The 24,893-nt window shown below is 41.8% G+C and overlaps 1 protein-coding gene across 1 annotated transcript in view; it reads left to right on the forward strand.

Annotated features, from left to right (window-relative positions):
• rnf19b (ring finger protein 19B) overlaps window positions 1-24,893 on the forward strand; it is a 30,878-nt gene that overhangs the window by 1,691 nt on the left and 4,294 nt on the right. The window contains exons 2-8 of the mRNA XM_079258497.1: window positions 12,941-13,140; window positions 17,192-17,336; window positions 17,432-17,594; window positions 20,938-21,052; window positions 22,023-22,163; window positions 22,252-22,441; window positions 22,574-22,708. Of these exons, the coding sequence (XP_079114623.1) occupies window positions 12,941-13,140; window positions 17,192-17,336; window positions 17,432-17,594; window positions 20,938-21,052; window positions 22,023-22,163; window positions 22,252-22,441; window positions 22,574-22,708 (1,089 nt within the window). The remainder of the gene's footprint in view (window positions 1-12,940; window positions 13,141-17,191; window positions 17,337-17,431; window positions 17,595-20,937; window positions 21,053-22,022; window positions 22,164-22,251; window positions 22,442-22,573; window positions 22,709-24,893) is intronic.

A 24,893-nucleotide genomic window follows, 5' to 3' on the forward strand; every position in this document is an offset into this window, starting at 1 on the left:
GGAGCTGAAATCTGGATTAATGTTCAGGAACAGGAGGTTTTCAGCACAACCTAGCAGGCTGTGCACGTGCCATGCATGAGCCCAGAGGTGTGACGCATTAATGATAAGGTGACCACAGCGGAAAACCTCAAATAAATCTGTTAGTTAACATTTTTCCAACATTTTACATTAAAAACCGTCCAAACAATCCAGTTAAATGGACATTTTAGTTGTTTCTGTTACATTTCCACAGTTTCTCCATGAAAGTGTCTTCATCTTTCACATATTCCTCCTCGTTTGATTTGCAAGAATTCAGTTTTATTGACCCCTCAGACGGAGTAAAAGAGCTGTTTTTTCATGAACAACATCCTGGATGAGCTCGCACAGTTTTTTTTTCTTTTTTAATCAACTATATTTATATGTTTTGCATTTTACAACTTAACCACACACATATACACTTTCCCAACCAACATATTACCACACACCCCTCACATATACAATAATAACAATAGTAATAATAACGATGATAAAAAAAATATTATTATTATCATTATTATTATTTATTATAATATTAATAATAAATGTTAATAATAATATTAATAATAAATAATAATAATGATGATATAAAATAATAATAATAAAATTAAAACAAAACAAAAAACCGTCTAGAATTACAGAATGTATATTACTCACATTGTATTTTTAAAAATCAAAACCACCTCATTGTCAAAGTTTTCCTGCGACCTCAAAGTCCCAGTGACCCGGTTCAGTCTGAAACGACTGATGTTGGTTCTCACATCTTCAGTCTGTTATGTAGTCTTCGAATTATTGTCCATTTATGTGCAAACATGACACAGGCATTAAAGGGTAACTAATCAAACAAGAGTTTTAAAATCCTAAAACTCACAACCTGTTACAGTTAAACGTGTCGTTTCCAAGGAAACGTACAAATGTTGTTGTATACAAACAAAATCAGCAAACTATTTATCATAAAAACATTTATGTGCCTCCAGGAAGCAAGTGTCTAAGAAATCACCCAACGAGCCAGTCAGCACAACGCGTGAACATGAAGCCAATCATGTTTTCTGTTTTTGTGCAAAAGGCAACCAGTCTGAGACAGAACTAATGAGACGTTTCAGGACGTATTTGGTGTCAAGATTCCCACGAATCCTGGAATAATGTTCCTGGGATTCATACCGGATGTCATATCGCAAATGAAAGATTGTTTTAAAATGTCGATACCTGCATATAAAAGGTAGTTGGAGGTTGAAATGTGATCCTGCACGCTGCGATCGGCGGCGGGGCAGTGGAGACCTGATCTCAGGACGAAAGCAGGGACCGACACAAGACCGAGTCATTTTACAAGTTTCATTTCCATCTCACCTAGAATTGCGCAAAAACTAAATATCGCCAAAAAAACGCTAATTGAACATCCACATCCTGGAAAAGTGTCAAATATCGCTAAAAAGTTTTTATGCTTGGATAAAGTGGTTTTTCTGACGTTTCGATATTGAAACATATCGCAAAAGTGTAATGGAACTTTTTAGGCATTTACTTGTCCCCGGACGTGACGTCGGGGTCATATGACCAATTCATCTCTCATAAAGACGGCGCGGTGCGGAAAAAACCCCAGAATTTCAGAGTTTTAGAAAAGAAAATGAGGAAGAAAAGCTAAAAAAAAAAAACGTCCGTAGCAAATTCTCCGTAGCAAGTAGAAAACCCCAAAATAATGCTACATGCCTACTTTGCATAAACCACAATTTTCATAAAATCTCGCGAAAGTAACGATGTTACGAGACTTGAGGCTGAGGCGCTGAACACTGTTCAATGGAAACACCTACAAATCAAATAGCAATGGTTGTCTGTCGAAACTTACAAATATCGCTTCTAGTTTGCAACGAAATGTCACAGAAATGCAGCTACAGTTAGCAACCACTCCTGTTCTATTAGAGAACCTTTTCTTAATTCAATCAAACGTTACTCTCACACGGTAACGACCAAAAAGCAGCCTAAAGAGCTCATCTGCATATTATTTCCACGCTGAACACAGATAATTTTTTAATTCCAGTGAACTATTGTTCTTAGAAGTAGATTTAAAGAAGCTGGAGAAGAGGGCGTTATTAGTAGGAGTCGGGAAAATCGACTCGAAAAATCGAAAATCATGATTGTTTTGCGTCACAATTTAAATTTTATTGTTTTTATTGATTGTTTTATTTGTCTTCTTGGGCATTATAGCAGCAGAATGATGATCTGGCGACTGTGTTGTTTTTTCCTCATTGAAATCAAGAAAGACGACGATCAAAGAAAAAGTTTTATACATTTATTTAGTTTTTAATCTACAAAAATCAGTGATATCGAAGAATTTTGAGAATCGCAATTTAAATCGAATCGCCACCCAAAAAATATGGAATCGAATCGGGACAAAAGCGTATCGTCACAGCCCTAGTTATTAGAGACCCCTAACGTTTATTTTACCTTCCTCTGATCACCGTGTGGTTGGAAAACCAGCCCACCTTGCTGCAAGAGAAAATGGAGGTGGACAGATCCAGCACTGGCCGATTTTAAAGATTTTCTTTGGTATTCCAGACAATCTTCATGCTGCACCCACATTTCTACAAACATGCACCCATTTCTGCGGTAATAACCAGGTTATCAGGCTGTCAAACACCAGCGTCAGGGTTCACCTCGACAGTTTCGCTGCGTTAAACTCGCTGCAGACTCCAACTCATCCCGCAGTCTCGAAACTTTCCCATCAACAGACCAGGCGATGGTCATCAGACGCCTGAGAGACTAAATGAGCTGCATATACCAGGGTAGGCCTCCAGTTTGCACGGCCAGCCGTACGTATCCAGGCTGCTCACCGATGTTTCTACACAGGAAACCGATGAAAACGGTCAAACTCTCTGGCGTTGTTCTCATTTTCCTGCTAAACGCGACTTTCTCTGGAGATTTCCAGACACATCCAGGCTTCCTGACCTTCTCGGACAGTGATGCGTGCACTCTCCTGAAAATCGTCCTGAGAATCCTTCAAGCGTTTGCTTCGAAAAACAAATAAAAAGTTTTTAAAAAATCCTCCAATGAGCTGCAGAAGACAGACGAACACTGATGATGTCACCAAGAACACGCCGTTCTGTCGCGCTGCGATCCGTTTCTGTGCAGGTGGATGAAGATGAAGCATATCTAGAAAAAATAATTGAGTGATTTAGGTGATTATGTAATGAATGTGCTGGTTGCCATGACGATGGTGAGTCTGAGGAGGAAATGTGAGACAAAGGGAGCGACATTCCTGCGGACTGCGTGGACGTTGACCGGGCTGAGCATCACCCCGTTGGTCCGCCGGTGTTTTGGTTTATCAGCTGTGTTTTATGAACCACAACAGGTATTATTTTATATCAATACTGTATAAACGACCGCGTGTAGAGCGAGTTAACGGGCCTCAGAACATTCTGGTTTGACTTTAACCTTGATGGAAATAAGTCTGTTTACTTTCATTCCTCTGCTGCAGGCGGAAACAAAACTAGTTCATGTTCTTTAATGGAGAAATAAAATAAAACAAGAACCAAAGTGTGTGTGTGTGTGTGTGTGTGTGTGTGTGTGTGTGTGTATAAGTGGTATCATAGAAGGTGAGGACGACCTGAATATGCAGCAGGACAATCCTCCGTCTGACGCCAGCGGTGACTCAGATCCTCTTTAATTCAGCCAGGTTGACTAAGTCCTGATTGTTATTCAGCACAAACATCCGGAGCTGCAGCGAGGAGAGAAACAAACGGAGCAGGACTGAGTTCGGATGAGAGGAAGGCCTCGCTGTGCGTGAGGGAAAGTCGTGTAGATGTGAGCTGCTTTGGCCGCCAGCGAGCCGACGTGCAGCAGCTGGATCCTTTTCATGATATGACATGAACCAGTTGGTTTTACTGGTCGTGTTCAGAAGGAGGAGAACGTGTCTGTAAAACCAGTCGGCTGAGAACTGGAGCAGCTGAGGAGAAACTTCCAGAAGGTTTTATGAAATCTGCTGATTTCTAAGTCAAAGAAACAAGTGTTTGCTTTGTGTACGAGTCGTCTTCACTCAGAGCCCCGAAGCAGCTGCAGATATTTCCTTCTGTACGAGTAAGACGAAGGTTGACGCTCATCCCCCCCCCCCCCCCATCACAGCTTCTGTAAACGTCATAAGAAACAGCAGTAAAGGTTGGCCCTGTCTAGTTCAATTCCAGCATTTATCTTCTTTTATCTTTTTTCGTTGATTTTTTTATTCATGTTTTTATTTTGAACAAGTGATTACATCAACAAATCAGACATAAAAACAAAAACTAAAGCAACAAATAGAACTGAAATAATCAGAAAGTGTTGAAAAAGGAGTTCAAAGTTTATTTTTACATCTAATATAAGTCACATATAAATAAATAATCTGAATGTAGTAGTTATAAATCTGTTAACCTGCATGTTTTACTGATTATTTATTTACTGATTATTTATCTGTGAATATAACAAGTATGATGATAAATTAGACACATTATTATAGATTCTGTTCTTATTTATATGTTGAATCACACATTTGTATGTACTTATTTGGAATTTGTGGACTATTATTTTACTAAATATTCATTCTGTTATAGATACATAACTTTTACATTCTATAATACGTCTATAGATGCATCTAGATACCTGACAGGTGTGATCCAGGTTGATGTTAAGCCTATTTTTCCCTGTAAAAATCCTTAGTTTCTGTTTCTTTTTAAACATATTGCGCTCAAGAAGTGAATCACATCTTGTCTTCAGCTGAATTCCCCGTCCAGAGCATGCACAGGGCGACAGTAGGGAGAAAAAACTCCTCCTAACGGGACGGAAAACCAAACATATGACCCGTTTCTGCTTTCAGACGAGGTTACGGTGGAAGATGTCGGGTTTACCTTGACGTGTTTCGACTGGCGTCTGCAGCTCGCCTCTGAGGAAGACTGCAGATGCCAGTCGAAACACGTCAAAGTAAAACCAACATCTTCCACATTGACGTCGCCTGAAGGACAAACATTAATTTATTTCAGACAGGAGAAATAATGAACTCTTATGAGGCAGAACTGGTTGGAGTGGAGAGGACAGGAAAGAGTCAACAAGCAGAATAACTGTAAACCAGAGTAACAAAGAAAAAGAAATGCAGTTATAATGTTGTATATTATATATAGAGAGTAAAGAGAGCAGAGAGGAGCCCAGTGCATCATGGGACATCACCCAGTAGCCTTGGCCTTTAGCAGCATCATAAAGGGATGCCAGACCTGACTATAAACGTTATTAGAAAGGGAAGTTTGAAGATGAGATGGTGTCTGCTTCCTGACGCCGGACTGGGATCTGTTTCCTCGGAGAAGGAACTTTAAAACGACCTTTCACAGGAAGCGTTAAAGGCAGGATCGACTTACACTTAAACTTTGTTTAATTTCACAGTGGAAAAATCCACTTGTTACAGCGACTCTAGCAGGATAAAGTCCAGAAAGAAACAGAAATAAAGGAACATGCATCACAACAAATACAAGTATAACACACAAATACACACATACTGATGAATAAAAGTGTAAATAAAAACAACCTTACAAGCCATATGCATATTTCCATGGTGGAATATGAAAAAGTATGATAGGAGGTGCTGGGAAAACTGTTCCAGCTAGCTACATTTTAAAAATACACAATTCAAAAGTCTGAACTGTTTTTGTCAGACATCTCCCAGGAATATGCAAAGCTTGTTCCTGAGAGTTCCCGACCGCTGTGCATCGGTTCGCAGACCTTAATGTCCCAGATGTTTACGTGGCTACTCAAGCGGCAACCTCCGGGGGTTAAAAGTGAAGCCTATACAGAAGTGCATGAAACTGCAGTTCCCCCTTCATCCACTAGGGGCTGCAAAACAGAAACATGTTCTACAGTCTGAAGCTCTGCAGCTAAAAACAGATTCATGATCAGCATCTTTACAACCAAGCTAATCAAGCTTAGCTAATAATAGAGACCGTATAAATGGTCTTACAGAACGATGCAACTCCATCATTGATAATAACCGTGAAGCGTGATCAGTAATTTCCCGTTGGAGCTTTAAAAGCGCCGGTGTTGTGTAGCTGTGCATTAAACCAGCAGCTGGTTGGAAAGCAGACGACTTTAGACAAAAGATGTTCGGATTAGCAGCTGATTGTCAGGAGATCCCATGCTTCCATGTGTTTTTATGATGATGAAGGTCAAATTTATTTTATTTCTTTATTTCCAAAGAGATCACAAAACATTTTTTTAAAAGCAGAACCAACAAACTGGAAAAATCCCACTGGAAAACCAGTAAAATTAGACTGAAAATCACACATATAAAAGGAAACTAAACACTGGGACACGTCAGTTAGAAGAAAATACCTGAAATGAATCATTTAAATGGTTTTTTAAAAGTGTGATGGTTTTGTTCAACGTGGATTTTTGCATCAGAAACAGACATTTTGTCGCCGTTCGACGGATTCCCTGAAAACGTTTTCATGGTCATGACAGCGCCTTCACCTCTGACCTGCTCCCCGCAGCCCTACAACGTGAGGATCCAGTCAGAACAAAGACTGACCCGCTGCCGTCTGCTCTGGCTGTCAGTTGCCAAGGTGACTGTCGATGCTGCACAGAGGGAGCGTTGCCAGGGCAACAGAAGTTGGGACTTAATTACACAGATCAATACAGACTTTCTGGAATCTGTGTGCATGTTTGAGTCGTCGTAGCGACAGATGCATCTTTGTGTTTGTGTTGTTCATCATGCGTGTGTGTGTGTGTGTGTGTGGTCCTGGTGTTAGTCAGCCTGCTGTTGGTGCGCATCTGCGTGCAGCGTTGCGTTTACGGGCTCGGCAGGGCTCCCAGGTGGCTCCTGCTGGAGATGAGCGCTGACAGGACTGTCTTTACACGCTTCCTCTCAAAACGCAGCATGTCAGCACTCATAAAACTCCTCTGCCTCGCCCTCTCATCTCCGTCCTCTCTGGTATGCTGTGTTTTACATTTACATCTCAGCTTGAGGTGATAAAACTCCCTTTTAACCCTCCTTTTGTTTGGAAATGTGAACTTCCTTCTGCGTTTTAGAAAACATTCGTTATGACTCGGCGTTTACACAACGTAACATCAAACAGTTGTGTAATTTAGTGCTTCCATCCATGGTGGCAGAAAGTGGAATCTTAATGGTTTTGGTAACTTCCTCGTGGGATTTAGGGGGATTTTCTGTCAGTGAAACATGTGGTAGGACCACCATGACATTATGCACACATTCAGGCTTTGTTCAGGCTTTGCTTATGCTTTTTCTGTGCGATCATGTTGCACAATTATATCGCAGCATGACACTAATCAGGTGAACTTCAGACAACACATGCTGGTTTTCTGTTATTTTATAAAACAGAAATATTAAAAGAAATATGACAAGCTTTCTTTCTTGTGTTGATTTGTCTCTTTTAAGTGTCGTGATTCTCTTTCTCTGTAAATCAGATCTGATTATGCAGGAGAAATACTATCTGGTTTTTTGTTTTTTTTTTTGCTTAATATGAAATGAAAGTTTGTGCACTGATTGAAGCGTTGCGTGACCTTCACAGGCAGGAACATTCTGGTGGATGTGCTGCATGTTTTTGCCCAACTATCAAACAGGAATGTCACATCTTGTCATATCTTGTCTGAACAAAACAAGGTCTTACTAAGAAAATCAAATGAAACATGAATCTGTTTCAAACGTTGCCGCCCTCATGCATTACATCCATGCATCTTTTTACGTTTCCGTGGTTGTTGCATCAGATCATCCAGTACAGAGTTCAGAATTAATTTCCACGCTTTGATGCTGTTAGTAGCAGTAATGTAATGCTATTATTCCATTCAATTCAGTTCAATTCAGCTTTATTTGTACAGCGCCACTTCACAACAATGTTGTCACAGGAAACTTTACATACACATCAGTTCAATCCCATTCATACATATCCCATAATAGAAACCAACTGATTGCATCGAGTCATGACTTTCATTTGAGTTCCTTTAAAGTTCCACCAACAGAACAATCAGATCTTGAGGGTGAAAAATAACAGCCTATAACTCAAGAAAATTCCTAAGTTAAACGTTTATTTTAGAGCAAAGAATTGCAAATACATTAGCAAGATGTTTACATTAAATGATCAGTTTTAATTACTCAAATCTACCATTTGTTTTGAAAAAAGACACAGTTTCAAAAGTTGTTGTTTTTTTTGTTTTTTTTTTTGCATTTTATTTCACCGTTATTTGACCAGGGAAAAAAATCACACCACTAATAAAAACCAAAAAACCAAAACAAACAAAAGAAAAAGTCCTGTAACAAGTGACCTGTATAAAACTGACCTGGATAAAACACGCAAATGATTATTAAGAGGAAAATTACCTTTTAAAGGCTATTTTTTTACATTATTGTATTTTACCTATTTAATTATTTCATTTCTAAATTTTATGTGAATTATTTACGGTATAAATATTATGTATTTCTTTTATATATATTTTTAGATTTCTTTAAATAAATACAATTTCAAATCTATTTACAATTTTCATAAGTAATACATTTTATATCTTATGTACGTTTTATTTCTTTATACTTATTTATCAAAATACATTTTTCTTTACTTATTTACAAATTTCTTTAACATATTTACACATTTATTTATTTACTAATTTCATTTGATTACATTTTACAGATCACAATATAAGATTTAATTTTATTTAAAAAGTACTACAAAGCCACAAAAAATGTATTACATCGTAAAAACTTGTTTTACATTTTAAAATAAAACAAGTCAGGTGAGCTACAACATTAGAAAACATGGGAGTGAAAAATACACTATTAAACAAGCATCAGAGTAACTTCAAGCTCGAGTAGTTGTGCCAAATGCACAAATATAGACGTGTTTTTCCACATCTGTGTAATAATACTGATCATGTGAACTGACTCACCTCATAATACAAACTGAAATAATTATATTAAGGAAGAATGATGTACCAAGCTGTTTTTGTTTTATTTTTTAACTATTTAGTGTTGTCAGCCTGAACGGCTGAACAGACGATGTGTGAAGTTTTATTCCAGTTGTGTAAACCTGGAACTTCCCCTCCGTGTCTTCCCTCTGCTCTCCGGCATGAATGGACAAACGCAGACAGATAAGCCACATCCTGGTTGATCACATGTGTGATCTTTCTTTTCATAAACTCACCTTCCCCGCTCTCTGCTGAGGAACTTACTCACAAGTTGATACAAGCCATCTCCACATACATGGGGTGAAACATGATGCCGGGATGATGCGCTTTAAACCAGAACTTCCTCCACCATGATGAAGGAGCTAAAGGCCGAGACTATGAAGCGAGATGAGCATCTCCTAGTTACCTGGTTGGCTCACTCAGACGTTGCTGATCCAGATAAGCGCTACTACGAAGCAGGTTATTGACTCAACCCAGGTTTTCCCTTAAAAATCAAGTTGCACTCGCAGAAAGGGGCGGAGTTTGCAGCATCTGACCAATCGCAAACGTGCAGAGAATCCCCGCTGAGCAGCTAGAATGTAAAGCCATCATCCAGGTCGGAAGCGACACTGTTTCCATAGCAACGGCCATGAAGGAATGCTGGCAGATGTTGAAATGTTAACGTGTAAATTAGGTAGATTATATAAAACTAATTTATTGGACAGTACTCTGATTACTTGCTTCCAGTCCAGGCTTTCAGGCAGAGTTCTGTTATGTATTTCATTTATCGGCTCAGAAATGTTCACAGTTGTTGGTAAAATATTGTCAATTTCGGCTCATTTAAAGCATTAGATGCTCACTGGATTTTGTCAAGTTGGGTTTAGAAAGTGTCTGTGTGTGTTTATTGATTTTTTTTGGAGTCTTTGTTGTTGTTATGCTAGCTGTGTTAGCATCCACAGAGTTCTCTCAGCAGAGCAATCTGCTGCTTTTGTTGTTAAATCCAGATGGTTTGCTGTAATCGGTGTCTGGTTTCGATGATGGACTTGTGTCTGTATGAGCCTCATAAAAAACAGTGACGCAAGCAGCATGTATGACGTGTTTCACTTATTAATTGGATGAGATCTGGGGTTCACTATTTCCTGTTCATGTTTAACAATGTACGTGGACATAAAGACAATGTCTTGTTGCATGTGTGCGTAGCTGCAATGTCCCTTTTGGTCCCAGCTTCTGCCACACACTGAACATTGGATCTTTTTAGCCAATGACTGCTAAGTCAGCAGCTACTTTGCATCCTGTCTCTTCTCTGAGATCTCTCCAGCCAGTAAAAGTCAGTCTCATGTTGACTCTTGTCTTTTCTCTCTGTATTTTCACCCCTTCCTCTTGGGTTTCTTTATGAAATCAGCCACGTTGCGTGTTCAAACCAACCTGTGTGCCTACGGCTTGTGTTGTAAATCAGCACTCAGGTGCCTCAGGCTTGACTTTTCTGCTGTTTTCTCCAACGAAGTCCTAAAAAACGTTCCTGTCAGAACGTTGGAGGAGGTGTAAATGATTAACATGCTGGGAGAGTGCCAAGATAATTACTCAAGTTTTTCATGTTATTGCTTCAGCCTCGCTCTTTTCTTTTAACAGAAGAACATGAAAACATGAGGAACTTGCAGAAAAGTGGCAGCAGCTTTGTTTTTTTTTCCTCGCCTGCTTTTCTTCCACTCCCACGGCTTGTTTTCACCCACTTAGCTTTGTGACAGTTGTTCACAACACCTTCCTTTGTGATCGCTCCAGTGACTGACACTGCTACATCTCAGACTTTCCCCTCCGTCTTCATTTCCTCCTTTGGCTTCGTCACTGGCATCACTTTTAAAATTCCCACAAAATCATCAGAACCAGTAAGGTCACCAGTCTGGCTGGACCTGTTGCAGAACAACATATGTCATGCATAACAATAAATGTTTTCCTGAAAGTTAGAAAAAGATAATGTTATAATGATTTAAAAAGGTATTTATGAAACCAGGATGCAGAACAGAAGCATTTAAGTGATGCGTTTCTGAGTACGGAGTCAGTTTATGGAACAATCTGGATAAAGAAACTGAACAATCAAAATGAGTAAATAAAGCTGCTATGAGTAAATAAGGTGTGAAATATCAGGTATCAGGTTGGAAACTGATCACACGTTGCACTGCAGATATTTTTATTTTGTTGTGTTTCAGCCGATTGTATAAGATTCTTCTTCCTTTTCATTCAGATATTTGAGATTCATGTTTTGTTCAGTAAAGAATTAAATGATTTTACAGCAGGTGGAATGACTGCTCAAGCAAGCTACACGCCTCCAAAGCACAGGAACACGTAATGCTTCAAAGTAAGAATGTGCTAGTTAAGGTAGCTAGCCAAACTCTGGCTCTCACCTTGTTGCCTTAGCATGAGCTCCAGACATCTGTGATCACGTGATTTATGCATGAAGAGAGGCATGAGAAGGGTTGAGGTTGCTAGACATATCACCATCCAGTCATCCAATCCAATCCGTCCTGCCGCTTCCACGAGCAGCTGCATGCTTTTCATTTTGAGCATTTAATTAATTGGCTACTTTCAGGGTGAGAAGAGGATTTTAGGCAATATAGTATGACAATATGGCCATGGGGCCCACGCTCTGTCTGCCCTGGGCGGCCGGTTCTTGCTGGACCGGGCCTGCTGGGGCCTGTTCCTCCTGACTGTGGGGGACTCTTGCTTGGACCCTCCCTCTGCCACCTCCTGGGTGGGCGCATGGCTGACTCTGGAGTGGGTCGGTTGGGGTCTGCTGTAAAATCACTTAGGGGGAGGCTGCCTGTGGCCCGGGTCTCGGGGGGTCCTCCTGGTCTGCCTCTTGCCTCCTGGCCTGCCTCTTGCCTTTGATGGCATGATCACTCGTCTCTGAACACGTTCCACTCTGCATGTTCTGCATGTGACACAGTCACATTTGTCTGGAGGTTTATTCACCAACAGCAGCTAGTTTTCTTTGTGTGTTTCTCATTTATATTTAACCTTTTAGTTTTTGGCGCTTCCGACAGTTGATAGCTTAGGCCTCGGCAGGGGAACTGTGAATCTAAAGTTGGCTTGTATGTATGTGTTCATACTGGCGAGTGCGTATACATATATATATATATATATATATATATATATATATATATATATATATATATATATATATATATATATATATATATATATATATATATATATATATATATATATATATATATATATATATATATAATATACACACACAAATTTGTAGGTTTTTTTTCCCTCTCTCTCTTTATCTCTTTCACTTTCTCAATGAGGTGTTTTCTCTTCTTTCTCTTTCTGTCTCTCTTCTGTCCTCTCCAGTCTGGTCCAGCAGTGCAAACAATAATGCCAAATAAACAGATAAATAAAATAAAAATTCAAAAAGTCAAGGGGATCATTATTTCTATATTTTCGGGATCATCCAGGAAAGCTACCTGTAAATACGGAAAAACCTCTTCGTGATCACCATCAGCTCACCTCTGCCTCTCCGTCACTGTACTCATGTCAACTCCACATCGACCGGCTTCATCTTGTCTCCTCCTCTCTCTGTTGTTAGTATATTGATCCAATGATTGATCCAGTTTCCCCCTCTTGTCGGTCTACAGGATAATGTTCCCTTTAAGTGACCAAACAGAAGAGCTTGAGTTTCGTTTGAGTTCTCAGTTTTCAGCATTTCTGAATGCAGAACGTGGTTTTGTTCATGTCTGGTTTGAATGTCTGACTGCTGTTAGCAGGACAAAAGCAGAAATATCCGCAGTGGGAGGGTTAATGTCGCAGAACAAAGGTGGAATATTGTGGTTTTGTGCTGCTCAGCTGTAGACTGGGCATGGTTGACTTCATGACGTGGGTGGTGGTGTGGTATATTGATCCTCAGTGGGAGACGAGTCACCAGTGATCCATTTGGTTCGCTCTGGTGTCTCTGCGGAGCCTGACAGCACCTCAGAGCCATTTTTCTGACTTTACTTTTGCTTCCTCTGTGTTTTCCTCTCAGGTTCGCCGTCATCGCCTCGGGCTGCGCCAGCTGTCCCAGGCTGGTTTGTCGCAGAGACGGCTGCGGCGCGGAGTTCTGCTACCACTGTAAGCAGGCATGGCACCCCAACCAGACCTGCGACTCGGCCCGCCAGCAAAGGGCGCAATCCCTGCACACCCACAGCAACCACTCGCCCAGCTACACCCAGGAGCAGGGGCCAGGTGAGGACCTGAAAATGGGGCCCTACAGCCTCACTGGGGAAGAAAAGAAGCCCGTCTGTTGCCGAGTTCACACATCTGTTTGTAGACACAAAGATAAAATCTTCACCCTCCGCATTTCCGCTCTGAAAGTCTTTTCACACCTCGGAGTCTCTCGCCTTCGTCAGCCTTCATCACACGTCCTGCTGCAGCGTCTGTCAGCGTCGAACCCGCCAGGCGTCTGATGCAGCAGCTGCTCGGCGTTCCCACCGCTGGGGGAAGTTCCGTCAAGCATGAGGCGCTATTTACATCCCTGTCTCCCCTCTCATGACTGCAGCCCCCTGCTCGCTGTCAACACTTCAACATGTCACCAAAACTTTCAGTCAGGATCCTAAAACGGTGCAAGGGGGGTGTTCGGGGGGTGGTAGCCTCGTGGTTACAGGCAGGCTTGAGTCTGGAGAAACCAGGGCTTCGGATCCCTGGCGGGCCCACAGAGATAAACCTCTAAACCCTTTAGCAAGGCCTCTAAACTCTCCCAGATTCTCCTCTAAAATATTACCAGTTTAGAAGCTTTCTGTTTTTACCAGCTGATCTTTCGTCTCAACACGGTTTTGTGGAATGATCCGGACTGATCTGAGCATGTGCAAGTCCGCACTTACTGGGGTTAACTTAACTTAACGGCGCCTCTGTAAACCTGGTCCTAAACCTGCAAAGAGTTCTGAACTCAGAGGCGTCTGAGATGGTCCACCACATGGTGGAAACCTGTGAGAGTCCGAGGTCGGATCAGGGTTCTGTGGTGCTCCTGGGTCGGATCAGGGTTCTGTGATGCTCCTGGGTCGGATCAGGGTTCTGTGATGGTGTGGGGTCAAATCAGGGATCTGTCAGGGTCCAGTCCCACTGTTGTTTCTACCATCAGTCTAACTTGGACCAGCTGGTGAGAAAAGAAAACGAGTGTTTATCATCCGAACGTGGTTTTAGTTACATCAGACTGACAGAATCATAAAATCCTCTGCTGTCATCTGAGTCAACATGCTTCTCTGAATGACTCCTTAATCCCATTTTGATTAAAAATCCATCAGATAAATCCCTTTAGCTGCCATTTTCCTCCTCCTCCTTGGATCTTGACTTCCAGTCTGCCTCCTTGTGCCAAGTCCTCAGAACTGACTCATCAAAGTCCAGCTCGCAGCCTCTCTGCTTAGTCAACAGCATCCGAACCGAGAGAAGAAGAAGAAAATGATGACAGAGAAGGGAAGGAGAGATGTGGAGATACGCGAAGGAACAGAAAACAGAGGACAGAAAGAACATGAGGGTGAAACAGAGAACCGGAGGAGGGAGATAAATCCCATCAGTAGAACAAGTAAATAAACAAGCTACTCCTACATGCACACGTATCAGCCCAAAAGTTCCCAGAGATCAGAGCTCAACCGTCTAAGTGGATTAAACCATGATGTGCTGTGATCCATTCCAGGTAAATTCCAGTAAATGAAGGACATCATGGCGGGAGCTGCGTGTTTTTATAGGTTCATGCTACTGAAGCACATCGATGCGACGCTTTGGCTGCTGTCGGCGGAGTTTTCTGTAAATCAGTTGTATTTCCATGATTTTACGCTGCTGCACCCTGAGGAGGATTGTTCTCGGATGGCCGGTCCCAAGCCCGTATAAATGCAGAAAGTTGCGTCAGGAAGGGCATCCGGCGTAAAACGAACCAATTAACCCGAGCGATGATTCGCCGTGGCAACTCCTTCAGGTCACCAGTTGTATTTACATCATTTTCTTTTCTTTTTCTTTCAATTTGGACTTTTGACCGTCCACATGCCCAACATTTCCAAATTCTTTACGTTTCCAACAGAAACATTGCATCTGCCACAGTCCCGTTACGTTTTCCTGCTGCTATTTTCCTTCCCCGAAAACTTCCGATATTGCGTAACCGCCATGTGGTTTAAGCATGCGCACAAACATCCAGCACAAAACAATGGGAGTGAACGTTTAGGTGGTTACGTTTGCCTGGTGATACGACCATGAAAGGGTTTAAAACATCCCTTCTCAGTCTGATTGATCTGACAGTGTTTGCACGTCACATTTCAATCATTAGGCGTGTTCCATGTAAAAAAAAAAAACAAAACAAAACAAAACTTTATAGGGGTGCCTAAACTTTTGCTTCCAGCAGTATGTCTTTTGTTTTGCTTCTTCATCTTCATCTTCTGCCGCTTATCCGGGGTCGGGTCGCGGGGGCAGCAGCCTAAGCAGGGAAGCCCAGACTTCCCTCTCCCCAGCCACATTTGCCAACTCTGCGGGGGGGATCCCGAGGCGTTCCCAGGCCAGCCGAGAGATATAATCCCTCCAGCGTGTCCTGGGTCTTCCCCGGGGTCTCCTCCCAGAGGGACGTGCCTGGAACACCTCCCCAGGGAGGCGTCCAGGAGGCATCCTGACCAGATGCCCGAGCCACCTCAACTGGTTCCTCTCAATGTGGAGGAGCAGCGGCTCTACTCTGTTCTCCTCCCGGATGACCGAGCTCCTCATCCTATCTCTAAGGGAGAGCCCGGCCACCCTGCAGAGGAAACTCATTTCAGCCTCCTGTATACGAGATCTCGTTCTTTCGGTCACGACCCACAGCTCATGACCATAGGTGAGGGTAGGAACGTAGATCGACTGGTAAATCGAGAGCTTTGCCCTCTGGCTCAGCTCCTTCTTCACCACGACAGACCGGCGCAGAGTCCGCATTACTGCAGACGCCGCACCGATCCGTCTGTCGATCTCACGCTCCATCCTTCAAGACCCCGAGATATTTAAACTCCTCCACTTGAGGCAGGACCTAACTCCCGACCCGGAGAGGACAATCCACCCTATTCCGGCTGAGGACCATGGTCTCAGATTTGGAGGTGCTGATTCTCATCCCAGCCGCTTCACAGTCGGCCGCAAATCGCTCAAGCGAGAGCTGGAGATCACAACCAGATGAAGCCAACAGGACCACGTCATCTGCAAAAAGCAGGGACCCAATCCTGAGGCCACCAAGCCGGATCCCCTAAACACCTTGGCTGCACCTAGAAATTCTGTCCATATAAGTTATGAACAGAATCGGTGATAAAGGGAAACCTTGGCGGAGTGCAACCCTCACCGGAAACAAATTTGACTTACTACTGGCAACACGGACCAAGCTCTGACACCCGTCGTACAGGGACCGGACAGCTCGTACAAGGGGGTCCGGTACCCCATACTCCCGGAGTACCCCCCACAGGAGCCTTCTCCAGGTCCACAAAGCACATGTAGGCTGGTTGGGCAAACTCCCATGCCCCCTCCAGGACCCCAAAGAGGGTAAAGAGCTGGTCCACTGTTCCACGACCAGGACGAAAACCACACTGCTCCTCCTCAATCCGGGATTCGACTATCCGGCGGACCCTCCTCTCCAGGACCCCTGAATAGACCTTACCAGGGAGGCTGAGGAGTGTGATTCCCATGTAATTGGAACACACCCTCCGGTCCCCCTTCTTAAAAAGGGGGACCACCACCCCAGTCTGCCAATCCAGCGGTACTGCCCCCGATGTCCACGCGATGCTGCAGAGGCGTGTCAGCCAGGACCGCCCCACAGCATCCAGAGCCTTAAGGAACTCCGGGCGGATCTCATCCACCCCCGGGGCCTTGCCGCCAAGGAGCTATTTGACCACCTCATCAACTTCAGCCCCAGAGATAGGAGAGTCCACCCCTGAGTCCACCAGCTCTGCTTCCTCATAAGAAGACGTGTTGGTAGGATTGAGGAGGTCTTCAAAGTATTCCTTCCACCGACCCACAACGTCCCGAGTTGAGGTCAGCAGCTCCCCATCTCCACTGTACTCAGTATTGTGGAGTACTGTACTCACTGCTTCCCCCTCCTGAGCCGCCGGATGGTGGACCAGAATCTCCTCGAAGTCGTCCGGAAGTCTTTCTCCATGGCCTCGCCGAACTCCTCCCATGCCCGAGTTTCACTGAATAACACAGTCAACTATTTTTCCAAAAAGTCAGATTTTTCCTTTCAAGCCAATATTTTCTGTCTGAGAGCGATGATGTCACCTGTTCTGACCGGACTTCCTTCTGTCTCCAGCTGATGACATCAAGCCCTGCCCTCGCTGTGGCGCCTACATCATCAAGATGAACGATGGCAGCTGCAATCACATGACCTGCGCCGTCTGTGGCTGCGAGTTCTGCTGGCTCTGCATGAAGGAGATTTCCGACCTGCACTACCTCAGGTAGCCGACCTGCATCATGTAAACTCAGCTACCGTAGGTTTTCCACCTTTCTGTGCCTTTTGTCCCCTCGTTTTTACACTTGTTCTTCTCTTCAGTCCATCCGGCTGCACGTTCTGGGGGAAGAAGCCTTGGAGCAGGAAGAAGAAGATCCTGTGGCAGCTGGGAACTCTGATTGGCGCTCCGGTCGGCATCACACTCATTGCAGGGATCGCTGTTCCTGCCATGGTCATCGGCATCCCGGTTTACGTCGGTCGCAAGGTGAGCCCCCCACAGAGAGGGCAGGTTGTTGAAACTTTAGATTTTTCTTGTTTAATCTTTTCATAGATGCATTAATTGACTGCCAGTGTTGGTCTTTTCTCATCTTTTCTGGTGTGATCTGTTTGTTTTTTGTCTCTTTTTTTAATAACTAGTGCATAAATAAACTGAAATAAAAATGGCAAATGTTGCCATAAATGAATTATAATGGCATTTATACCTAATCTTACATCTCAGATTAAAGGCGGATTTCTCTAATTAGTAACATTAACATGACAACTGCGTCATGTTTCAGTCCATAGCCTTGCAAAAGCACCCGTAGCTCATGATATGGCATTAGCTTTAGCACCGAAATGTGTTTTCTTGTCTCTGAAATTTATGTTTTTTTCTCTTTTTGTTGTTGAAAGTGTTGGTTTTGTCATAATTTTTTGTCCTTGAACATAAGTTATTAGGATATTATCTAATTTTTCATCAGGAAAAAAAAGATAAAAATTAAAACCGCTGGTCAATTAAATTAGCATCAACAAGTTAGCAACATTAAGGATGACAGTTTTGACAAGTATAACTACCATGAAGCTAAAGATATTATTTTTTGTGAATATAAGACATAAGATACGGTAGTTTTCCTGCTGTCCAGCTGCAAAACTCCACCATCTTTGATTGCTTTTAACTGCTGCAGCAGCTAGCATAATCTTGGGATATGCTAGACTTTGAAACATCCACCAGATGCAACTACATCTGTTTTTTTTTTTCATGATAAACAAGTGAAAACATATTTCCAATTCTTGTTCCTTCTCGCGTTGATAGTTTGAACAGTCAAATGCTCAACAACTGTCCACCGAGGCTCTAAATTAATCTGTAAAGATGCAACTGTGTAGCTTAACAACTGTGTTTTGTTTCCTCCAGGAACATTTATGTGCTAATACCAGCTACATATGCAGAAATGACCAAAATGGTCTATTGTTACATAGCCTATGGAGCCTATCTAGTGGTTGCTATGGAGATTCCCGCCTTTTTCAGAAAGTGGAGGGAAAGGTAGCACAAAGCTTCACTTTTGAAGAAAAAGTTGATGTGTAAAAGCTATAGGTTGTATCGAAAAGGTCTATGGCAGGAAAAATAGTCTAAGAAGAAAAACATTTGGAATAAGTGTTAAAATTTACATGTTAAATACTGAGGACATCAAACCTAATTATTTAAATTTTAGTACTTTTATATGAGTGATTTTGATTATTTGGCAACATTTTGAACTTTGTATGGTGAAAAGAAGGTTTTTTTTTTTAACACTTATGTTGAGAGGTTTCATTTTCATCTTCTCATTTTAGCTGTACAAACTGTGTACTGTACAAAGACTTTGTAACCTTTATGGTCAGTTTGCTCAACATTTGCCCTCCATCTGCTCAGAAACCGCAGCATTGTGGTGACTCAGTCAGCCTTTCACAACCCTCCTCTTGTGATTATCGAGAACTGACTTTACCACAAGACATTACTACAGAGCTTTTCCAACTTCTGTTTTCTGCTTTTTTTTTTAAAATTCCAAAATATTTTAATCTACTCTCAGTTCCAGTAAGTTTCCATTTACTCTGACCTCAACATGAATGGCTTCCTGTCATGTTTTTCATGGGTAAACTGGCTTGAAATCTATTTAGAACCAATCACTGCAGCATTACTGGGTCTTTAAAAAGCTGTAATCTCCTCTTATTCAAACCAAACACATTCAAATTCCTCTGCTGTCTTCATAAATGTGACAATACCACAACTGTGTCATGTTTCTGTTGCTGTAAAACAATAAAATGTATTTTATTGCAAGATAAATAATTTGTATCTAGAAGGAAAGCATTTGGTTGTTGCTTTGTGGTGTGTGTTGGTGCTGTAGCACCCTCTTATGGATGAGGGTTATTCTTCATATTTCTTTCTGCAAATCCTGATGAAGAGCTGCTGGTTAAATTAAAAGTGGAGTAAAACAAAACAAAAAAAAAATCAATAAATAAAACTTCAATGACAAAAAAAGCTAAATTTATTTCTTTTTGCATATATTTCTAAAATAAATGTTATCTTTTTATTCTATTAGAAGGACCTATTCATATCTGCCCTGCAGTGGGTCCACATTTATGGCAGCTGTGCCAACAGTTTAGGAGTTATGCCTTAAAAGAACCATAGAAGTAGACTTAAATTCTCCTATAAATAAGCTTAAACTTCTCCAGAAAGATCAATTTTTGGTCATTTCAAATCAGTAAATGTCCTCCCCCACCCAAACACCAGGGTCTGTTCTTGCGAGATCAGAATGAGGGTAAAGGCCATTATGAGTCTGGTTTCTAGACATGTATGCAGGGATATAAAAGAACTCAGCCAAGGATAGTTTTATATATGAAAATTAGCCAATGTGAAAGCCTCCATGCATTAATGGACGGCCATTTAGCATTAGCATTTTTTTGGCTCCATTACATCACTGTTTCTCAAATGGGGGTACGTGTACCCCTGGAGGTACTTTAAGGCATTCCATGGGGTACATAAATTTTTTGAAAACATATATCTTTTTATGATTTCTTTAAAACATCCTTAGATAGAAAATATAGATATAATATTGTATAAATATTTAATATATTTTGAATAATGTAAGTGTACATTTATAAACTGAATTTAGATTTAGATTTACACCTCCCAAAATCCCACGTCCGACGTGAACCCCACACGTAACAAGTCAAATCATATCCGTCAGTCACTGTCGCCTTAACGCAAACAATGTAGTTCTGGTTGAAGCGTAGTAGAGATGTGCAAAACAAATGCCATTGTTTTGCACGGTTGAAGTTTAATAAACCAAACACAAATGACAAAGTGTTGTATTTCATTGTATTTCATGTTTTTTCTGAACTAAAAATACTTTGCAGTGGTTGGAGGGTACTTGACTGAAAAAACATTTTACAAGGGGTACTGTGTTGCACAAAGGTTGAGAACTGCTGTATTACATAACTGCTGAAGTCATATTTTAAAGTTTTATGGGCAATGATGCAGAGTCAGTCAAGGCCCCAATTTCGCTTCAAAGACACACTTAAAGTTGTCTGGAAGAATTTTGTCCATCGCCCAGTCACAACTTTTGTTGGCATTTGAAGTATTTTTCATACCAATGTTTACCACTAGATGTCAGTATTTTATACACATTGTACCTTTAAGTTGATATGGTGACACACAGATGGCTCATCAGCTGATTCATGAATGATTTGTGAGGCTGAGGTGATGTGGATGCCGAAACTGATGTCTCCAGTTTCAACTGGAAAGTTTACACACAACGCTGTGCAAAGGTGTTAAAATCCACCTTCATGTCTTGTGGTTCTTCTCGTCTCTGCTGCAGATTCACGCTCACTACGAGCTGAAGAAGGCGTCTCGCCACAGAAGGAATTTGGCCATCACTGGGGGTGTGGCCCTGTCAATTATCACCGCCCCCGTCATTGCAGCCGTCAGCGTGGGTAAGAATGATGATTAACCTTCATGTTCTACTGGTTTGACCTCCACAGCCGTAGCTCCAAACCTGTTTTTCTTTTGGACTCCCTTCATGCAACTATCAGAAAGTTGTGGACCCGCCCACCCGTCTAATGTTGAAACATGACTGTGATATAGTTCTTAACAGTCAATCCTTGGAAACCCCCTGTGCTCTGTAAGGGACTCCCTTTGGGATGGGTTGTGAACTACTGCTCTGTGGAACAACAGTAATAGTGGCCTTTGTTAAAACCGTAGACTGTATATAAAAGATGGGCGGAGACCCCATGACGTCACCCGTAGCTTTCTGATTTGAAGCTCATTGGGCAGTTCCTACCATCGCCATCTTGGGAGCGTCACACATGTCGTCTCTCCCAGAAAATACAAATATGGGCAAAGAGGTGGAGCTGAGAGGGGGGCTGTAAGCATGTCGTAGATTATTGACATCTAGCGAACTCCGAGATGCCTTTAGCTAAGAGCTAACTGACCTAACCCAGAGCGAACAGGAGCTAACTAGCAAATGGATGTAAGCGGGCTAAAGCTAAGTCACGCTGTAAACCAACTAAAAACCGCGGTTGTTCTACATTCCTCCTTCTTGAAGCAAGAGATCGGGTACCTGTCAATCAAAAGGACACGTCCCTAAATATGCCCAAATTTTGAGATTAAATTACTTCTAAACAGAGGAGTTGGAAAAAAATTCACTCTCCTCACAGCTGTCATGAAGGTAAACCTGATCTATTAGACCTGAAATGCTATTGTACCAGGTTGTAAACATGTTTATTTCTGCTGTGAAGTTGGTCTTTTTAACATGGGAGTCTATGAGGATTCGCTCTGTTTTGGAGCCCCAAGTGGAGGAGGGGGGAACTGCATGTTTTGGCATTTTTTTCATAGGCTTCACTTTAAACTACCAGAGGTTGCCGCTTGGTTAAAACTCTTGTTTTTCACACTTCTGTTTTCCAGGCATTGGTGTTCCCATCATGCTGGCCTACGTGTACGGCGTCGTGCCCATCTCTCTGTGCAGAGGAGGAGGCTGTGGTGTGAGCAGAGGAAAGGGGCGTGGCGTGCGGATCGACTTTGATGAGGACGATGGTCCAATCACAGGTGAACTAAATATTTTTATTCAACTCATGCAAAGAAAACGTTCTGTGTTTTTACACTTTTAAAGGGAACGATTTGTTTCTGACTGCAGTCGCAGATGCGTGGCGAGCCCTCAAATCTCCGAGCCTCGGAGAAAGCAGCCTGGATGGGGCGGTCAGCGGTCTTAGCACCACTTCCCCCAGCGAGGGCCTCTCTGTGGCCCCTGGGACTCTCGGCAACACTCCCCACTTTAACACCCTGGCTGGTGGGGCTCTGGGGACTCGCACCAGCAAATACAGCAGGTCAGACGTCAAAATTATTATATTTCTAATTAAATCAAGTTGTAAACCTTCTATCTGTTCAGATTATGCTTTTTAAATCCCAGTTTTCACCTGAAAATACGTTATTGACAACAGTGTTCTTTGTGGCTTCAGATTAGAGGTTCAGCCTGGAGAACTCGCTAAAGAATCAGCGCAGAGAGAAACAGGCAGCCTGGGAGCAGGAAGTGACTGCGCAAGCACTCGAGGAATGGCTGGATCCATCATCTCGTCCTACACCTTACCTGACAGGTAAAAGAGGCCTCTTCCTTCCCCTCTCTGCTCTTTTCTCAGACCTTTTCAGAATTAGACCTGATCGAATCGGGTGAGCGGTGTTCCACAGGGTTCTGATCTAGGACAACTTCCATTCTTCTCATACTTGCTACTTTTGGGGCAATAACACCATAAAAACATCTGTACAATGTTATGCTGATGACACACTTCTTTATTTATCAGTGAAACCTAAATAAACCAGTGAGTGACTAAAGGTAAAAGCTAAATATCTGGAAAACATTTCATTTTCTTCTTCGGGATTCAGGCAGAACTCAAGTATGACTCATTTTCTAATAATATGTTTTTGTTGATGGCATTGTGTTGGTTCCAGTTCTATTGGGAGGAACTAGATTTAGTTTTTCAGCTGTGACACTAAACAGGGACACATTAAAACAATCAGAAGTGATGCTGACAAGCCGGTTCATGCCTTTGGTGTAATTATAAACTGACGCAACGCCGACTTAGCAATAAAATCCTTCAGCTAATTGGGAGAACTGGCTGCTGCTGCTGGAAAACGGACTGATGACTCCAGTACAGATCCCATTTCCCTGCTGTGGCAGGATTTAGAACAGGTTACAAAATCCTTCTTATCACATACAAAGCTTTTAATGGCCAACCCATGTGAAAGGCCGTATTGTTCCCTGTCACCAGATAAGGACACTTTGCTCTCAGGATCCCGGCTGAGCTGTTGTTCTCAGAATTTCGTAGTCTGGAATGGGAGTAGAGGCTTTGGTTTTTAGGCTTTTCAGCTTTGGAACTTGTTACCTTCATGGGTTCATGAATCAGACTGCTCACTTTTAACCTTTAAAACCCAGAGGTCCTCCAGCTGGGGCGTTTTAAGAACAAGTAGCCTCACCTGAACCATCTGGACTAAAATCTGTCATTTTGTTCTGTTTTACCAGAGTTTCCCTTTGCAGAGGTAATGTTCATGTAGTTTGGTTTGATGTAATATGAGACATTTAGAGCTGAATCGTTCCAAAGTCATATTTGTGTTCATCCTGACAGGTGGTGTTGTCCAGGGTATACATGAGTATACGGAGTCTACCCACTTCTAAACCCCCTGTGATGCTGCTTTTACAATTACAAGTCCTTACACATGTATTTATGTCAGCTATGCTACACTGGTGCAGGTAGCCATCAGTTAACTTTAGCCTGAACATAGACATAATGAAGATAATTGTATATATGTCTATGAGCCTGTCTCTCAGTAGTCTATGTGTGCCCATACTGGTTTGTAACAATCTGTGTAACAATGAGCACATATACTGATGGATATTTGGTGTAAACTAAGCAGAGTAGTCTTACTTATCGCTTTTTCTGAAAAGGCCTTTTTTTTTTGCTACTTTCTTTTTTTTTTTTTTTTTTTTAAAAAGAGGGCGAAAACTTGAGAGTATCTCCACTTCTTGAGAAACCACAACACCGCTGCTGTTTGGTTTGTTTTAGTTTTTTGTCTCATCTTCATTTATTCTTCATCAGTAACACATATACTCATAATAACACGTCTCAGCAAGTCTCAAACCTTTCTCTGACTCTAAAAGTATTAAAGTAGACCTTTCTGTCACAAAATAATTTAAATTTCATTATAGGTATGTCATTTCCAAGCAGAGGCCTGAAAAAGGCCGGGGGGGGCGATAGGGTTCAATCAAAGCTTAAACCTGACCTTTAAAGATCTTGTGCTTTATTCATTAATCCTCTGAGATGCTACTTTTAATTTCTCTTTTTAATTTGTTTTTAGAAACTTTAAATACACTTGATGAATAATTTGACTTTCCGTTCACCTTGGTGTCTTTGTTTTGTTTGGCTCCGTAAAACACTTTGGGTGTTGTTTGTGTCTGATATTATTATATTGTATAAATAAAGTTGAGGTGATTCACTCACATTTTCTTTTTCTAAAAATCAGAAGTTAATAAAAACCAAAACACAAACAAAGCAACTTATTAACCTCGGATCTATGAATTATTAAAAAAACAATATAAGTTGTTTTTTTTTTTACTTTCACAGACATGTACAGACATTTTACTTTTTATTATTTTATTTTATCTATTTGACAGAAATATTTATAAAATAATATAGTGTCAAATTTATATAATCAAAAAACTTCATTAAAATTTACTAGCACTACCGGGGTAAAGTCAGTATTTACACACACACACACACACACACA

This window comes from Telmatherina bonti, assembly GCF_933228915.1.
Source record: "Telmatherina bonti genome assembly, chromosome: 19".
In the NCBI taxonomy this organism is placed as follows: domain Eukaryota; kingdom Metazoa; phylum Chordata; class Actinopteri; order Atheriniformes; family Telmatherinidae; genus Telmatherina; species Telmatherina bonti.